This window comes from Anguilla rostrata, chromosome 1 (genome assembly GCF_018555375.3).
Source record: "Anguilla rostrata isolate EN2019 chromosome 1, ASM1855537v3, whole genome shotgun sequence".
Lineage (NCBI taxonomy): Eukaryota > Metazoa > Chordata > Actinopteri > Anguilliformes > Anguillidae > Anguilla > Anguilla rostrata.
Genome location: NC_057933.1, coordinates 5234203 through 5252856, shown reverse-complemented (window position 1 = coordinate 5252856; position 18654 = coordinate 5234203). Strand labels below are relative to the sequence as shown.

The 18654-nt window shown below is 49.5% G+C and overlaps 1 protein-coding gene and 1 long non-coding RNA gene across 3 annotated transcripts in view; both read left to right on the top strand.

The window, feature by feature from the left end:
* The first annotated feature begins 2447 nt into the window (after window positions 1-2447).
* LOC135236052 (uncharacterized) lies at window positions 2448-4485 on the top strand. The gene is made up of 2 exons (XR_010324507.1): window positions 2448-2657; window positions 4046-4485. It is a non-coding gene; the product is annotated as an uncharacterized LOC135236052 (long non-coding RNA).
* Window positions 4486-7036: 2551 nt separating this feature from the next.
* kif6 (kinesin family member 6) overlaps window positions 7037-18654 on the top strand; it is a 92360-nt gene continuing 80742 nt past the window's right edge. The window contains exons 1-4 of one of the 2 annotated variants that reach the window (XM_064302045.1): window positions 7037-7305; window positions 9366-9478; window positions 11193-11267; window positions 18412-18559. In XM_064302045.1, the coding sequence (XP_064158115.1) occupies window positions 7246-7305; window positions 9366-9478; window positions 11193-11267; window positions 18412-18559 (396 nt within the window). In that variant the 5' untranslated portion in view covers window positions 7037-7245. The remainder of the gene's footprint in view (window positions 7306-9365; window positions 9479-11192; window positions 11268-18411; window positions 18560-18654) is intronic. The other variant, XM_064302124.1, reaches the window with a different exon arrangement.

Sequence of the window (18654 nt, the reverse complement as noted above, 5' to 3'; positions counted from 1 at the left end):
AGAGAGAGGGAGAGAGGGAGAGAGGGTGAGAAAGAGAGAGGGAGAGAGAGGAGGTGAGGCAGGGAGAGAGAGAGGGAGAGGAGGAGAGGCAGGGAGAGACAGAGAGAGACTGAGGGAGGGGGGAGAGAGAGAGGGGGGAGAGAGAGAGAGGGAGGGGGAGAGAGAGAGAGAGGGAGAGAGAGAGAGGGAGGGGGAGAGAGAGAGAGGGAGAGAGAGAGAGAGGGAGAGAGAGAAAATTGAGCAATCGCGTCCGTGGCGAGCGACGCTACAGGGAACAGGAGACAGAGCGCGAGCGGAAATCGTCACGGCGACCGGCCGTGTCTTCTACGGTGTCGGCGATGCCTTGGAGCGCTGTTTCACAAACCCGATCCCATCCCAGGGGACGCAGCGAACGCACTACGCACTCACTGTGCTTACTGTCGCTTTGGATAAAAGCGTCGGCGATATAAACGCAATGTGATGTGATGTGGATGTGATGTGATGTGATGTGATGTGGATGTGGATGTGATGTGGATGTGATGTGATGTGGATGTGATGTGATGTGATGGGATGTGATGTGATGTGATGTGATGTGAAGTGATGTTATGTGATGTGGATGTGGATGTGATGTGATGTGATGTGGATGTGATGTGATGTGATGTGATGGGATGTGATGTGATGTGATGTGAAGTGATGTTATGTGATGTGGATGTGATGTGATGTGATGAACGCGCGCTGGGTTTCGCCGGGCGTGATCGAGCACTGACCTCTTCTTGACATCTCCTCACAAGTATTGGTAAGTATTGGCTTTGATAGAGGCCTTTATTGTTACTGTAACAGCAGGGGCGTGACTTTATTTGATCAAGAGTGAGCAATTAACTGTTCAGTGTAGCCTGAAATAAGTTACTGAACACCATATTAAGATATTTAATGCTATAGAGATTGCATAGAGAAATACGGATCTCTTGCTGGCAAAAACACATGTTCAACAGCACATTTCTGTTCTAGATTATTTCCGGTGTTTTCAAAGTGTTGCAATGAAGGTCAGCACAAGGTCAACAGCTCAGCCAGACCCGCTGAATTGGGAACAGGGTTTGGAATGAACACCTGAGTCTGAGGACCGGGTTTCAGAAACACCTGACCGGGAGCCAAGACAGAATTCAGAGAAAATGAAATTCCGCTGTCACTTTGAACACCAGCCTGCAGGAGCTCCTGCATGACGCGGCTCCGCGGTACGCCTAGCCCCGCAACCAGGCCGCGTGATCCACCTGAGAGGGGAACAGGCTCGACGCCATTCATGCGGAGGGAGTGACTGCGCCGGGCGCTCCGCAGACAATGGCTAGGCGGGCGGCGGACTGACGGTCTATATGCCGGAACCGCGTCCGTCTCCTTCCTTCATTGGAAAAACAAATCATAAAATTCGTCTTTGACTGCCAAGAATGCCGCTGGCTGCTATAATTGCTACCGCGATAGAGTGACGGAAAGAAATGCACAGCGTTTCATTTTTTTTTTGCATATTTTGTGAAAGTTTGTTGACAAATGAGATGAAAAGGAAATGTAGGCCCTCGTTTAAAAAAAGAAAGAAAGAAAGAACAAGACTGAACTTGAGGCTGATGTCTGAAATACAGGTCTCCACTGCAAATGAGATGAAGTGCTCTGTTTCTCCACAGCGGCCTGTGAGCTAAGTCAGTTTTTCGGGAAGAGCTTGGCTGGGCATGCTAACAGGCTGGTTTGTTTTCACAGTGTTGCGTCCGTGACAGCTGAACTCTCATTTTCACTGTTGACCAGCTAACGGCTGACCCAGGGCTAGCTGGTCCGGGACATGGATGGGCGGGGGGGGGGGAGGGCACTTAGGATTCAGGGAGAACAGTCCTGACCTTTCCCCAGTCTTGTTGATGACATCTTTTTTGTTAATTAATTCAGCTGATGCCCTGTCTGTGGACATGCTCGGCACAGCAATACTCCTCCATGTTGTGAGCTTTAATTCCAGAACATATTATCCACAGACAGCGTCTGTGTGAATAGGCGGAATAACCTTATAGTGCACCACCACAGTGGTAGGACTACTGTTCTCAATTCATCATGAATGTGTCTATCACAGACCGACAGACAGACAGATAGATAGATTCTTTATTGTGCTTACAGAGAAAATTTACCTTCACAGTCTATAAAACCATACTGTAGGAATAGGACTAGGCTACCTGTAGCCAAAAAGCTTTTTGAAATGCGCACAAGCTGGGTCATTTGCCCTTGTATCAACTTCTTTCCAATAGATCTCGTTATCTGAGGTGGATTTGGTAAGCACTGATAACACAAATTGGAATGATAGAATTTTTCTTAAGCACAGAATTTGCCTCGGATAGGCTGCTTTGCATTGTACCTGTGATAGCACAGACGGTGGCAGTTCGGCTGCCGTACAGAGAGAGTGTCGTCATGGGAAAACGGCGCAGGTAGCTCCGCTCGACTGGTTCTGTTAGGTACTGGGGCACGGGAGACGCAAAGGCTGCGTAACTTCCTGCCGCAAGTAATGCAAAATAATTTTTTTTAAAGGCAAAGCAGAATGTTACAGTGTTCATCCGGTTAAGCGCAACACAATTAGCCCGATAGTCACAATAAATCCAGTCGCGTGGTGCACAGGAGGTTGCCGGGAAAAGAATGCGGTCCGCGTGGTAGGACAGGTTTGTTTGCGCCCGACAGCCGTGTTAGAATTTGCACAAGAGACACAACGACAGCTTCCCACAGACAGAGGGACAGACAGACAGACAGACTCTGTTCTTCTCGGAAGCCTTCTGCCAATTTCTCTCCTCTCATTAGCGGTGAAAAAAAGCGCTTTAATGCAGATCTCAGATGTGATTCTTTCATTCACTCTGTCATTAATTCAGCGATACGTCGAAAACAACACCCTTTACAATCAACACTGTGAACGTACTGCTGCAGGCACATTCTATTTTTTACATAAAAATGCCACATTTATTGAACTGCATATTTTATTGTTTTTATGCAAAAGCTGTGCTACTAATGCTCATTCGAATGTGGAAAAATGTGACCGTGATGGTGTGCACGTCACGTCCTACTTTTTTTAGGCTCACGTGCCCCGGAGCGACACAGCATGACTCACACGCAACGGCAGCGGGCTAGCGGCAATCGAGCGTGTCAGTGTCAGCGCCCTGCTAGCCGTACAATGCGCTTTTATGTGGATCACGTTGCGTAAGGGAGGTAGTCCGGCAGCGCACCCGGCGCGCGGTCAGATTGAGGAATGCAATGTCCTGTTAGCTCCAATCAGGAGCGCGGATTTAAACATATCCGTGAATTTTCAATACCGGGAACAACATTTCCACGTGAGCCATCTGCACGGCATGCGCTGCCTTCCACCGCGGAGCGAATCGATTAAGTGAAAGAATGAGCTCGAAGTGACTTTTACGCGTCCGACGTCACTTAGCTGACGGTTGCAGAAAGATGAAAGTAAGTTCGGTGAAACCTACCAGGGATGCATAATTGATGTAAAATCAAGTGCAAGTTCACTTTCCCTGATGGGACTGGACATCAGCTGATGAGCTGAAACATTACTAGCAGGCTTCCCTGCCAAATGTATAGTGGTATATAGCATATGCTTTGCGCTTAATAGCAGCTTGTGCTCACTTTAATGACTATTCGTCGTGTTTTGCTGCTCGGATCAAGTTGTTTTGATTGGCTGAAATAAGTGAGGGACGGACAATTCGCTGCAGCTCCGCCAACCATGTGGGGTTCGTGAAATGTCACTCTTCAAAGTGGGAGAGAGTTCAGCGCAAAACAAGCATCAGGCCATTCCGTGTATTTATCTCACTGAATACACTCTACTGCTCTTTGCATGCATGAGTGTCATTCTTTAATTCCTGCATGCAGAAAGACAGGGACCTCTGTGTGCATTTGAATATTTATGTGTGTGTGTGTGTGTGTTTGTGCATACGTGTGTGTTTGTGTGTTCAGGGGTGGGATGCTGAAACAGCAAGCTCTGCACCATGTGGAAAGCTTGGGTCGGAAAGAGAGTGAGTCATTTTCTACGTCTTCCTCCCTGGGGAGGTCACAGGGCTTGGTTTGGCACAAGGCCATCTGAGGTCAAACCCGACCGGGGGGACCCCCCCCCCAGGACTGCACACCTACGGTGGGTTTGGGAGGAAAGTCTGAGGAAAAGAGATTCATTCACGGGATCTCAGCTGGGCGGCTTGGGCCCTATGCAGCGCTGCGTATCGCCTTCCCATGATCCCCGGCTGCTTCGGAGAACGGGGTCTGGATTACATCAGAGCTTCCAACCCGCACATCCATCAAAAATGTGAAACCCATAGCCGGCAGCGAGCAGTTCGGTGTTCTATAAAACCTCATTCTCATGAGGAAAAAAAAAACATGAAAAAACTGCTTTCAGAGCAGATGAAGAGCGAACTGATGATCCATAAACGTGTCCCTCAACTACTGACGTCTGAGAGTCCAGCCAAGGTGTTTCAAATTCAAAATAAATTACCATAAATTAAACCCACTGTGGTTATTACAGCGTTATGTAATTCTGTAAAGCAAGAGTTGCTTCAGAACGCAGTGCTTTTGGGGTCACAGTACCACCTTGACTTATGGCATGCATCCCACTGCTTGGCATTGCACGCACACACGCGCGCGCACACACGTACACACACACACATACGCACTTCCTGGTAGCATGCTCTGGGTGGCTGCTTCCTGGCAAGTTATTCTGGGGAAGAGTCCTGGGTTCAGGTGAAATGCCAAGACACGGCATGCTGTGGTGAAATATGAGCCAGATTCAGAGCAGAAAGAGAGAGAGCGAGAGAGGGAAAGAGAAAGAGAGAGAGCGCAAGGGAAAGAGAGGGGGGGGGGGACACGCTCTGAAAATATTCAGTTTCAATTCAGTGAAACTACCAGCATAAAAGCGACCGAGCCTCCACCACAAGCCTATGGACTTTGTTTACAAAACAGAGACTTGGATGAGGTTCTTTTACCATAATTGAATCAGCCTTTTACAATAAGCTGTCAGACAATATGGGGACAAGGAAATCAGCAGCCCTGAGTCGTCCAAACGTTTCCTTGGAACGGCTTTGCTCCAGCAGCAGCAGCAGCAGCAGCAGCGCAGACCATACGAGGGGCTACGCAGTCACCTGCAGCTGCAGCCCCTGCTGCCCCCGGTGCCAAAAACCCCCGCTCTGCGCGAACTGTAGGTGCACATGCCCACTGCCCTAATCAAATGAGCACGCTCCACTGCAGGCCCTGGAGAAGCCCTGTCTTTGAACTCTTCTTTTATTTTTATTAACTTAGCTTTATTACCCACCGAATCAGTAAAAGCCCATTCATACCTTTGCTCCTTGCGAGAGTTTACATTAGGAGGAGTGCCAGGATGATTTCATCACATGAATTGGGGAGGGGGGGGGGGAGAGAAAAAAAGAAACACGGCGGGAAAAAGGAAGAAAAAAAAAAGAACTCAGCGCGAGCCCTTTGAAGTTTGAAGTTTAACTGCTTTGGAACAATCAGTGAAACGTCACTGAACATTTGGAAGCCTCGTCTCTGCATCTGAAAGGCTCCATCAGTGCATGCTTCCTCCATAGGTTCATGACAGCGTCTCTGTCCCGTGTGGTTGAGTCAGCAGCGTGCACGCTTGATTTGAACGCTCGTCCCGTAGCAGAAGGGGTAAATTAAAAAAAAAGCCCTTACCTGCTTCAGACGATCTCTTGCAACTGATTCCCTCTGTCCAGTCCAGTCCAGTCCAGTCCAGTCTAGTCCAGTCCAGTTTTAGTGTTTCCACTGGTCTTCAGTGGCCAAGCCGGGCGATCTGCAGGCTGTGACTGTCCACGAGAGAGAGAGGGAGGGCCGGTGAAGAGGACAGCCAGGGGGACAGCCCGAGGAGGACAGGCGGCTCGGCGCTGAGTCCAGCGTACTTCCCAAAGCTCTGCCTCGCTGCCGCACTGGGCGCTCCGCCGTTCGCTCGGTAATCCAGTGGTGCTGAGGGGCGGCGTTCCGCACGGCCCAGAGTACTGCCTCACTCTGCTTCAGCTCACTGACTGCACTCCCTCTCGTTCTCTCTCTCTCTCTCTCTCTCTCTTGCTACTGCCCTGCCCTCCCCGTCTCTCCTGTTCTCCCTTTCACAGCCAACCTCTCTCTCTTTACCTACCTCTCTCTCTCTCTCTCTCTCTCTCTCTCTTCTGTAAGAATCAGATATGTCTGGCAGAAAGTAGCAGTAGAAAGGTAGAGTGACAAAGGACAGAGTCTAAACATGCCATTAGCAACCTTACAAACCTGTTCCTGTGATTAATATGCCCCAGTCTATAGTCCTGCACATAATTACAGCACACAGAAGATCAAAATATAAGCAGTTAAATGAGTTTACTAAATTGAATGTGTTGATTATATTTGAATTCAATCATTAATCCATTTATTATATAAGATACATTCAGCAAATGAAGTTGAATTTACTTTATTTCCAATTTTAAGTACCCAGACCTGTTATTGAACCTATTTAAGTTAGCCAGCCCCGTCTTCCTTCCTAATAACGTTAACATTATTTATTTAAATGAAAAGACGTGGAAATGAAATTTAAGGTTAGTGTGGGTGTTGGCACGAGTAATTTCAGTGGCCCAACAGGTCAATAGCTCCTGCTATTCTCTTTTAATCCAGTAGGCGGAGCTCAAGGTAACGCAGCGGCGCTCAAGGTAACGCAGAACACCTTACGATTAAATGATGATATTTGAGAGTATGCTATTTAAACTAACATACCCTTACTTGTTTTATAAACATTTCACCCAAAGTATAAAAATAAACCTGCATAATATTGATGGAAAACATTCTGCCTTGAACCGGGATAGAAACACACACAATCAAAATAAAACTGTAACTGCTTAGTCTTGTTGAACAAATTGCCTCCAAACCAAAGAAAACAGGCAAAAAACCAAAGAAAAAGAGAAAATGTTAAACGGCTATTTCCTTGTCTATTTCCCCTTACATGCACCCACTGAACAGAATAACATAAATTCTTATGCAGTTCATTGCCGTTCATTGCACCTTGTCGCAGGGCGTCAGATACCGGAACAACACCCTGGCCAATCACGCACCACGTACTTCAGAACATTTAGCGTCATCGTTCCCCTGGCAACTTCTCCAACAAAGTCGAATGGCAAAAAAGTACAATGGAAAAAAGTTTAATGACTTTGATGCTAATTAATATGGGCAATCGCAACACAGAATAACTAGTTGGATACTTGCGCATGCTTATTGTAATAGAGAGCTAGCCCGAAAATGGTTAAGCATACTATACAAATCTTTGCCCGCGTCAGACCGACAAAGAAAACCACCTCGGTGAGTAGTAAGCAGTGTTATTGCCTTTAGTCTACTTCACTTCCCAGGATAACGTTCACAGCAGGTAAAGAAATGTGTACGGCGTGTGCAAGGTGCAGGTGCTTGCTCGTCCGCTGATTTTCTTTGTGGCCTCACAAATATATTGTAGCTTTGTGTTACTGCATTTGACAATATCGATAACTTTAATTTTGGGATGCTGAGATCCACCAAACGTTAATTTAACTGACCTCGTATGCTAACGTAGTTAATTTAGCTAACGTTACGTACAAAAAGCCAACAAGCCTAACAGTTCCCTAACAATGATCAGGGCGACTGCAGCCAAATATGGCGTTATTATTTATAGCTTTGTTTGTAAAGCATTGTTTCTGAATTTAAAATATTTGAAAATGTATTTTAACCGATGACTATCAACTATGCAAAGTAAATAAAACAGTTACTAATGCGACAGTTACGTTTGTCTATGTACCGGTGCTGCAGTATTGCACCGTCACGTCTGAATAAATAAATAAACAACGGCACGTTTGACATTCAGGAGATGGAGATATTAACATATAATGTAAACGATTTACAACCGAAAACGCTTGATTTAAAATACAAGAATTGAACTTAATGTATAAAAAGTTCTGTTTATCTGCGGGCTATAGATAATCTCTTTCCCTGTTTTGCAATTCATTGACTCTGGGCATGGAAGGCCTAACCTTTTCGCAGAAGCTCCTCACAGAAATGGGCCTTGGAACCCATTTAAAACAACACTTTTACAACCCATTATGTAATTTCAGTAATACGATTTTTGTAAATAATACATAACCTCATGTACTTGTGTAGCACATTTTTTTCTCTCAAAGATATGGACCTTACAGTGGATCACAAGAGATGCCACATGGAACACCAGTGACCTCATTTACCCTTTTAAAAAGTTGTTTCACGGTCTGTTTGGCCGTATGTTGCTTATTGCTGTGCTTCATCGGCCTCCGGGTCTCTTAGAGTAGACTCTGGCCTCCGTTGCGAGGGTGTTTTTGTAAATGCTTTGTAGTGTCCGTTCTGGGGATCCCCGCTTGGGGAGCGTACTGTTGCTGGGGGACGCAGCTGTGTAGCCTGTTTCTGGCTCGCGGCCGGTCACGCATCTTCCAAAAAGTCTCATCAGAGAGGTGGAACTGGGGTTCGACGGGGTCCAGGAGCGGTAACGACCGGGCCAGCCAAAACCAGCCCCCCCCTTCCCACCCCCCCATGCCCCCTCTGTGGGCCATCTGCATCACGGATCACTCCAGAGACAGGAAAGCGGGGCTTGCATGTTCAGTACAGTGTGTTACATGTCATGAAGTGCAGCTGAGCGGTTGGGGGGCCTAGCGTACACCGACCCCCCCCCCCCTCCGGGGCGGCCCTGTGACCTCCAGACCCCCCATCGTCACGCTTAACACAGACCAGAGGATCACCTCCGCAGGCACGAGGAGGAACAGAAACGATTCAGCTATGTAGGTCTCATTGTCCCCCCTACCAGACCCCCCCCCCCCCCCGGGGTTTGGCACGGGACCGAGCGTGTGGGTGTACAGCGATGTCCTTTTAAAACACAGAGCAGCGTATGTGAGGGGCTAAGGGGGCTGGTGGTGGGGGGGGGGGGTGTCTGACCACTGAACCAGGCCCGCACTGCGCTATTCCTGTCTCATAAAAGGAGAAAAGAGATGATTAAATGCCTTTGACCGTGACATTTACTTTTATCAGTCCCAAACAGGAAGTAAAGTAGTCATGTGACAAAATGGTGTTTCTTCATTCTTGCGGGGCACAAATAAAAAAATGAATTAATGAACCGTCTGTATTAACCCCATATACAGACTTCAGTCAAAGCGTGCCCTTTACGTTTGTTCACAATTAAATGCAATTTTTAGATTCTTATTTTCACAAAAGGAATACTTTAATTTAGTGAAAACAAAATTTTTTATTTTATTTTAATTTTTTTCTTGTAAGGTAAAGAGAAGGATACTTGTTGAAGTATTGAGGTGCTGAACCCCGACTTGTCTTGATAACCCTGACGGCGTGCTGACGAACGCGTCCCTCCCCTCCAGGTGTACGCGGTAGACGATGAGGAAGAGAAGGTGGGGTCCAGCCTGGAGTTTGTGGTGCCCCGGGACCTGGCCGATGGTTTCATCAACAACAAGAAGGAGAGCTACAGATTCAGGTGTGGTGGAGGACCGCAAGTGTGGTCCAGACCATTTTCCTTCCCACAAGCCTCTCTGTTTTTTCCCCATTCCTCGCAGAAGTGGAGTATGTCTGAAAATACATCGACGCAAATACACTTTCTGTATATCGCAACACTTCTTGTCCAGAAATTTACTAACTGTCGCTGTTTTATTACCCTGTTATAAATATATTTGTGTACGCATTTCCCGAATGCTTGCCGCGTATGGCAGAATATTTCTGTTCTGCAAGCGTAGCCATGCCACGGTTTCTCCGGGGCATTTATGAGCATTTTCTGGAAGATATTTTTAGGTTGGTTTTTTGAGAGGTCAACGGCTGTTAGCTTTGTGTGAGGATCCATTCGAAACCTCTCCTAACATTTTGGACATGTGGGCCGTGTGTGTTTTGGCGACGAGGCGCTGCGCTTTTCTTAGAAACCGCAAAATGGAAGGTGGCCGCTCGCGAGCTTGCTGCTGAATTGACAAGTCGGGAGTTGCAACATCTGGCTTATTCTGGTCGCGAAGAAGCTGGAGCGCCCTCAGATGGGCGGGTCCCGCTCCATGGCCCGGGGCCCTTTCTGCTGTTCCAGGTCCCCCGAACACAGGCAACACAGAGCGCTCTTTTAACTGCTGTGCTTTTCATAGACCGCGGAGGTTTCCCCGCGTCCGTGGAAATAAAGGATCAAATTTAGCCCGTGAAAGGGCGCTTCTTTTTCGAGTCCTTCGTCCTTCTTTTGGGCTCTTATTGGCCGAGGTGGAGCTTGTTCGCATGAAAGTGTGACTAACCTTCCCGGATGGGTGGAAATTTACAAGGAGAAAACAGAGGGCTGTTCATATTAATCTCCAATTTGTCATTTTAATCTCCAATTTGAACTGCCAAAAATAAAATAAAAAGTAAATAGTGCACTGTAACATATGCACTGTTATGTTCTGAACAGAAAAATGTAGCCTACTGGGTAATGGTAGAAGCATTAGACATGCATTAGAGTGAACCTAAGCTTATTTCTTTGCTGTGTTTGGAGTCTCTAATCCCACAAACTAGCCAGGGCTGTTATTCTATAGATTTATAATATTTCTACAGTAAACTGCTCAATGTTAAATCAACTCTGTAAGAGTTGAATGAACATTGAACGGTGTGATATGTTTGGTGTCACAGGGCTAAAACTGAATACAACATATGAATAGCCACACTATTAATATTTTGGCATCTTTTGATCGAGTTGCTTAAGATTCAATCCTGACAGAACATCAATGTCAGACACACTAAAACGTAGAGATCAGCCATTACCCACTTCGTAACACACATTCAATGTGAGATTCTATTGACATTGAATATTTTGGTCTGGTTTGGTTGTTTGATATGGTCTGATCTGATCAATTTCATCTGGTGTGACCTGGTCTGGTCTGGTCTGGTATGGTATGGTCTGGTCTGGTCTGATCTGATCTGGTCTGGTCTGGTCTGGTCTGATGGGATCTGGTCTGATCTGGTGTGATCTGGTCTGGTCTGGTATGGTATGGTCTGGTCTGATCTGATGGGATCTGGTGTGATCTGGTCTGGTCTGGTCTGGTCTGATCTGGTCTGATCGGGTTGATGGCTGCATGTATGGTTGTTGATCTGTGTCTGGTGACCTGGTCTGGTCTGATCTGTGGTCTGTTGTCTGGTCTGTTGTCGTTGATTCACTGCTTGCCCCACATACTCCCCTGCTTATCTTTCAGGTTTCAGAAGGTGTTTGATCAGGAGGCCAAGCAGGAAGAGATCTTCGAGCACATCGCCAAGCCGGTGGCTGACAAGTGAGTTCCCCCGTGGCTCTGTCCTCTCGTGAGGGACTCAAACTCAGGCTTAGACTGCGAGGCGCTCGGTCACAGTCACGCCACCTTCACAAACGAGCGGGAAACCGCCCAACACCAGAAAAGTGGGGTCTTCCAGGACTGCGAGTTACTCCCAAGTGCCATGTCTGTCTAGCGCATTCCATTACATTACCTTACATGCATTTAGCAGAGCGCTTCTGTACCATTTGATACAGCTGGGATAACTGAGCAATGCAGGTGAAGTACCTGCTCAGTACAACCGTGTCCCAGTCGAACCTGCAACCTTTAGGTTACAACAACTCTAGCCATTATATCGATCTGCTGGCTAGTGCGTCTCCCAGCCGCCCTTGCATGGCTGGGTGGGCGGGGTGGGGGGGCTGCTGGGACGGTGAGCTGATCGGGTGCGAGGACGGAAGCGGGGGGGAGAGAGCTGTGGAGGTTTGGCTCGCCCCAAACTCCGGACCGCTGCGCGGGGAGAGAGAGCTGGTGGGAGATGGAAGTGCCAAGCGCTGCTATTCCACGGACGCTAAACATTCTCTCTCCTCTCTCCGCGAGTCGCAGTGGCACGGAGAGAGAGAGGGAGGCCGTTTGTTCTTTCAGATGCGCTCTGAAAATTCGGCTGCCAGGTGTCAGAATGCGCCTTTTATGGAGCGGAAGCATCCTGTGCCCTCCTGCGGAAAAAATATCTGCTGTAGCATCTGGAAAAAAAAAAGTCCTGAAAGAGAGATGAAATTATTATTCTGTATGAGTCCTACACTTTATTTACTGTGACTGACTGTATGATTATCTGTAAGATAATCGACCAGTATGTTCATGTTTTCCTGTGATACAGTCCTTAGCACATCTGTGTGGTTCGGTGGTGTTTGTAACCAGTGCGGTTGGCTTTTCTGTACATTCCTAGTAATGTATTTCAGCTAAAATGATCCAGTGCATGTATATGAAGTTCACATCTGGTTCCTCGCCTGTTCCCTATCAGCATGGCGTGACTGGGCACTATGTACCAGCTGACAAGCCTGCAAGTGTTCTGTCCAAATCCGCCGCAAGAGTGGCAACCATAGAAAACAACTCACGAAATGCCAAACAGGTTGTCTGTGGCCTTTATTTAGGGACGCTCTTTAAAACAGGCATTACTCATTGTTTTTCCTGCGAGGGCTCCACGGCGCGCCCTTTGAAACGCTGGCGGAGCCTGTAATTAGCGTGATGAGGGACGTGGCTCGGGACGGGACGGGACGGGATGGGATGGGACGGGACGGGGGGGCCAGGACCTCACAGACACTGGCCCCATGTTCTCTACGGATCCCCCCCCCCCCCCCCGGCCATTCAGCTCCCTGTAATGGGGGGTTAAAGCCGTGCTCCTCCACTCTTACGCACGTCCACAGGGATGGTTACCGTGCCGACCTGACCAATCCCGCGGCTTTAATGGGGTACCCAGCATCCGATAATGTACGGGCGTGCCCGAATCCTCTCCCCTCTCCCCCCCCCCCCCCTCCCCCCCAGGGGACAGGGTGCGTGTCAGATGAGGACACGAGGCAGCGCCCCCCCCCCGATGCCACGCTCCGATCTGGAGTGTCATTACTGTAAAATTTGGCGGTGCTTGGCATCGCCCGTGCCAGAGCGCGGTCCTTTTCACCGCAGCGGGTTTCGTCTGGTTGCGTTTGTGCCGCCGGTGTGTTTCCCCGCCTCCAGCGCTCGGTGTTCTCACGTGGTTTTCACCACAGAGGCTGAAATGGAACGCCTACCTGTGGGGCTTCCCTTCCTGTCCCACGCAGGGAGATCTCTCTGCCCATTCTCTCTCAGGAAATTGGGTTTTTTTCAGTCTAATTCATTCATGCTTATCAAGACTCCTTCTTCACAGTGCGCCCATTATTTTTTTTTTCAATTTCCAATTTTTTTTTTTGCTTTTTCAAATATATATCAATATCAGGATTATGTGACCTTGTGCACAGCCATTCAATAAATAAACTACATTCCCAATGTTCCTATCCGTACAGCACATGGTATGGTCAGGGACAGGGCAGGTCAGGTGAAAAGGACACTGGGGAAGAAGTGCTTGTCAGTGATAACCTCAGAGTAAAGAAAGAGGGAGGAAGGGAGTTTTGCACCTAAATTTGTTTATTGACGCTCTCCCTTTGTGCCCAGGCACTACCTGTGACCTGCTCCGCCCCCCGGGCAGCCGTCCGCGCTCCGCAGGTCCGCTCCTGGCGGTCTGTAACGCCGCCTGCGGACCGTCTCGGTCGGGAATCCGGCACGCCGCTCCTCGGATATTTTATTTATCGCGTCTCCTGGCAACAGGAACTGGAAGCATATGCGAAACGTTTAACCCCCCAAACCCCCGCCCCCCGCTGGCCGCAAATGACCAAAATTGGCGCTCGGAGCTCTCCGCTGTTTCTGGCGGTAAAACGGCGGGATGGGGCTCTGCTATTTTTAGCGTTCGCCTTGACGTTCGCAGAGCAGCAGGTCAGAGATTTGATTATATTGGGCCTGTCTTGATGCTATCATGCATGCCTGTCCTATGGCTAAGCCTGTGGTTATGAGTACTGTACTGTGGCACTAAAAAGGGGAGGGGGGGCATGGACTTAGATTTGAACTTTCGGCGGGGGGGTTTCTTTAGGATTTTTTTTGGGAGGGCACTAACAGTACCACCGAATATAACATGATACTGTCACTTGCCAAAAGTTGGGGGGGACGTGTTGCCCCTGCCCCCCCAGGATCGGCTGTCCATGGGGGAGGGCTGTGTTTGGGAGGAACGGGCAAACCCGTGCCAGTGTGGAAGTAACGGCCGGGGAAAGTTCATTATGGTGCCTGTCCTCCCGCGGGGGAGGGGGGCGGGGGGCTCTGAGCGGGATGGGGTGCGCTGTCTGGTCCGCCTGTCCCGTTTCTAAACTTACGGCTTTTGAAGCTTTTTGTTCCCGACGGGACGGCTGGAAAAATAGGGGAGGCCTTTTCTTGGAATTTCCTGCGATCAGATACGGGACTGCCCGTTATCTGACAGTTAAGTTCTTCCTCTTCTCCCAGTCTCTGTCACACTCTCTCGCTCTCTCTCTCTCTCTCCACCTCCCTCCCTTTCTCTCTCCGCCATCAGCTCCAGATGTAACTCACTGTGCGGATATTTCAGGAATTTCAACAATGAGGCGCCTTATCTCTTTAAGAGAAAGGCCTAATATTGGATGAACGCGCCAGTTGATGAGGTAAGCGGTGGAGTTGAGTCAGCGTTGGGCGACCAACCGCTCTTCTCCGTTGTTCTCGACTTGGCTCGTACGTGGTCCTACAGAGACCGCACTGTCCCTCCGTGGGAACTGTCCCGCGTGAGCACATGATTGGCTGGTGTGTCACGCTGAGGCATTTCGACTGGCTGACCGTCGACCGTTGTGCGGAGACCGGACGGTTATTGGGCCATGGTGAGTTAATCATTCTGTGGGCTGTGAGTCACGTTGTGGCGAGACTCCCTAAATATCCCTCTAAATATCCCTAATTTCCTGTCTGCTGGAGGTCTGGCCCCCAGGACCGCTGGTGTGGTAACTCGGGAGCCCCTCGATCGCGCTGTCCGATAAGTCTGGGTCACTAGAGTTCAGTTCAATCTGCAGCTGCAGTCTCAACATCATCAAGCTGTGGCCAACACATAGAACAGCTCACCAGGTCATGTAGTAGCGTTTGAGTTCTACGTATGAGGTTTTCAGGTCCAGGCTGGACCCGATGCTGGGTGCTCTCTAGTCAAGGTAATCGGTGAGCCAAGATGGACGGAATTGTATTCTCGTTTTGTATTCTTCTGTTCTTTAACTCTTTGCTTGGGAGACGTCAAAACGGTTTCTTGTATTTGGAGTGATGGAATCGGCAGTAGATCGATTGCTACCCAGTGCCAAAAACACGGTGACAGTGTTTCCACGCCTGCAATAATGACGTTCATGTCAAAAGCCAAGATGGAGTGGGTTAAAGCATTCTTTTTTTCTTCTATTTTTCTTTTAGTGTAGTGAGTTGGAAGATACCTCCCTTTTGCAGCGAACAATTAAAAGCCTTCACAGTGGTGGAGAGACACCCCTTCTTTTCTGAGAAAAGAACCCCTAGCCCAGTCCCCTTGCTCCGTTTCGGAGTGTAATATGTTTAAAAGTTTGTTTCAGGAAAGCCGGCCAACCAGCACTGAGTTCTCCAGGGGCATTGCAGAGCAGAATAAACACCATTGATGCCTCTAGCACCCCCCCCCCAGCTGTGGCTGAAACCAGGGAGCCTACACCCACTCTGCTAGCAATGAAATGCCAGTGAATGCGCTGATAACGCTAAGTAATTAGCTAAATGGGGCCTTAGTTGGCGAGCGAGCGGATCTTTTGCCGGGTCCTGTCGAGCGTATCGTAACGCTTCCCCAAACACGAAGGCAGATATTGGGTTGGGTGGGGTCTGGGGGGGGGGTGGTGGTAGGGGTAGGGGGGGAGTTGCGCGTCTTAAGCGCGCTGTGGAAAAACAGAATGGGGGGGGGGTGGGGGTGGCCAAACGCCCAGCGAGGCTCTGCAGCAGTCTCCTGGCAGAGGGGAGCCGTAAACAGGAAGAAGCTTCAGGAGACGTCCGGGCTTGGCGACATTGTCCAGGCCGCGTTATTGGATCTGGCGCTGAGCGGGCCCGGCGTTTCCTCCTCTGAAGTGCGTAGAGACGCCGTTCCTTCTGCGGAGATTCTCCACCACAAGTTATGCTTTTACCTCTTTCTTTTTCTTTTCCTCCTCCTCACTAAAATGAGACTTGACCTGAGCACAGAATGTCCCTTTACGTCCCTCGAATAGATCGCATGAAAAGATCTATTATTTCTCAGGCTGACATTTTTTGCCTAATTTCACACGGGCCCGATTGGCTGTTTTGCGAGCGGTCTGCCGTCCCGTCACCTTTGGGCCAAAGGCAGCGAGGTCCGCCTCCTAAATGTTTTTTCAGGAGGGGGGCGGCCGGAGTCATGTGAGAAATCCGAACCGCCCCGGTTCCCTGGAATAAGTCGTTCTTTGGCGGGCCTGTCTGACGTTCCCCCCCCCCCCCCGGTAAATTTGTCGGAGGGAGCCGCAGAAGGCTCGCATTGTGACGGGGCGTAAATCGCTCCTCTGGCTCGGGCTTCTCCCCTAATCTGGGACCGTCTGAATGCTGTTTTCTTTCACAATTCCTCATTCACCGCCCCGCTAATTCAATGGAACGTCGGACGATTGCTTAATTTCTTTCTGCCTCCTTCCAGCAGCCGGGCTGGGCTGGTCGCAGATAGCTACGGTCCGAGGTTAAATGCGAGTGGAATGTTCCTGAATGTTCTGGTCCCCGTTTTGCGATGATTCAGTTAGCGCAGATTACGCGGCGAATGTAAAATGAAGATCTTTCCTGTTGCTGCATCCCTCCCCCCCCCCCCTCCTGCTGTCTCCCAACATCTCGGCATCCTTCTATTCATAGACATTCTCTACTGAAATTATAGTCTTTTTTTTTGTACAGTGATGGTCTGTGTATTCGAAAGGAGCGAGCTTGCCCCCAGACAGGTCTGACCCTGCTAACCAGACCCAGCTAATAAAATGTTCTCGCGAATCTTCTTACTTGAATGTTTTGTCAATGTTATAACATTTCCACTACATGGCAGAAATGGCAGATTGTGAAAACTTTGTGTTAGCTAGGAGTTTCCAACATGCTGTGCATGTTTGGTGTTCAGGGCCATGCCAAGACAAGCTGTTCAGACTGAAACCCACGACCAGTCCACCTGCGTGGTTGGATCTCCTCAGTTTGGATCTTGCTGTTTTTTTTTCTCTGTCAGATGTCTGTTGCCATAGCAGCGCTTCTCAGCATAGTGTATTTAATTACTGTCAGTTTTTCTGTATTGAAATAATGGATTAAAAGTGTCAGGGTCTGATTCCCCTGAGCTTGTGTGATTGGATCCTGTTCCTTTCTTCAGCGTCCCGTCTGTCGCGTAGGACCAGTCTCAGAGCCCGCCTGACTGACGCTACCCATCGCGCGTCTCCTGGAATACCGATTTTAGGGACGGACTAACGGCCGGTGGGGCGAAACGCGAGTGCAGAGCAGATTTGGGGCTGTTATGTCCTGTGTGGGCGGAAGTTTCCGGTTCCCTCGCCCCCCGGCTCTCTCCGTGGGGACACGGACGCGGTGAGACGCGGTCGCCGTGGGCTACAGGGAGGTGTGACTCAACACCGACGGACGAAGCGCGTTCGCTCAGGGCAGCAGGAGGACTAACGTCCCGGCCCCCCCGCGCTGACCCCACGTCCCATCTCAGAGCCTCTAACGCAATATGGACCCCGCTTTAAAATGTCCGCCCTTCCCCTTCGCCTCTGGCCTCAGGCCATCACAGCTAGTGCGGAACAGCTTGGGCTGGATTCGTGAAACGAGATTAGTGCCTTTCATGCCCTCTGCACAGCGCGGTCACGGACACCATCAGCGCCTCGCCAGGCCATGTTTCCTGTGGAAGGGAACAAGACGTCAGGCGTGTGCGTACCTGTAACCACGACGCACACCGGAAACCGTGTGACCGTAAATGGACGGAAGTGCGTGTAAGATGCTGACCTTATTTGTGTTCATGGCGTTGCCATGGTAAAGGGACCGGTGGGGTGGGTGGTGAGTTCATGCTGAAGTGCTACCTCTGTCTTATTCACGCTCTTCTACAGTGGAACAGTTTTCTCATGACCTCCTGTGTGGCCGAACCTTGTGCATTTTTCTCTGCTGAGCTTCGTGCGGCTCAGGGTTTGTGGGGACCTGGTGTGTATTTAGTGTGTCACTGGGCCCCCATAGTGCCCCTGTGTATGTCTGCGGGAGTGTTGAGTCTTCTCTGAGTGTGTGTGTGCGCGTGTGTGTGCGTGTGTGTGGGGGGGGTGGTGTTCTGTCTTCACTGAGCTCCAGCTGGTTTAGTACAGATTTAAAAACCGTTTTAATCACAAGCCCCCTTAATATGACTGTCCTCTGGTTAAAGACCCCCACATCAATACAATGATGCTGACGGCTTTAACCAACACCCACTGTTGAGGACCCCCTGGGCTCTTTTGCAGGACCCTGGGGGTCCCCTGATCTCGGTCTGGTTACCCCTGGTTATCGTACACACTATCCTCTGCAGTTTTGTGGCAGTTAGGTCTCTTGTGAGCTGTCTGACCTGCTGACCCGTGTTTCTGGTTGGCAGTGTTCTGGGAGGGTACAATGGAACCATCTTTGCGTACGGGCAGACCGGCAGCGGAAAGACCTTCACCATCACAGGAGGCGCGGAACGCTACAGCGACCGAGGCATCATTCCGCGCACGCTATCCTACCTGTACCAGTACTTCAGCCAGGTGAGTCTCTTACCTGTACCAGTACTTTAGCCAGGTGAGTCTCTTACCTGTACCAGTACTTCAGCCAGGTGAGTCTGTTACCTGTACCAGCACTT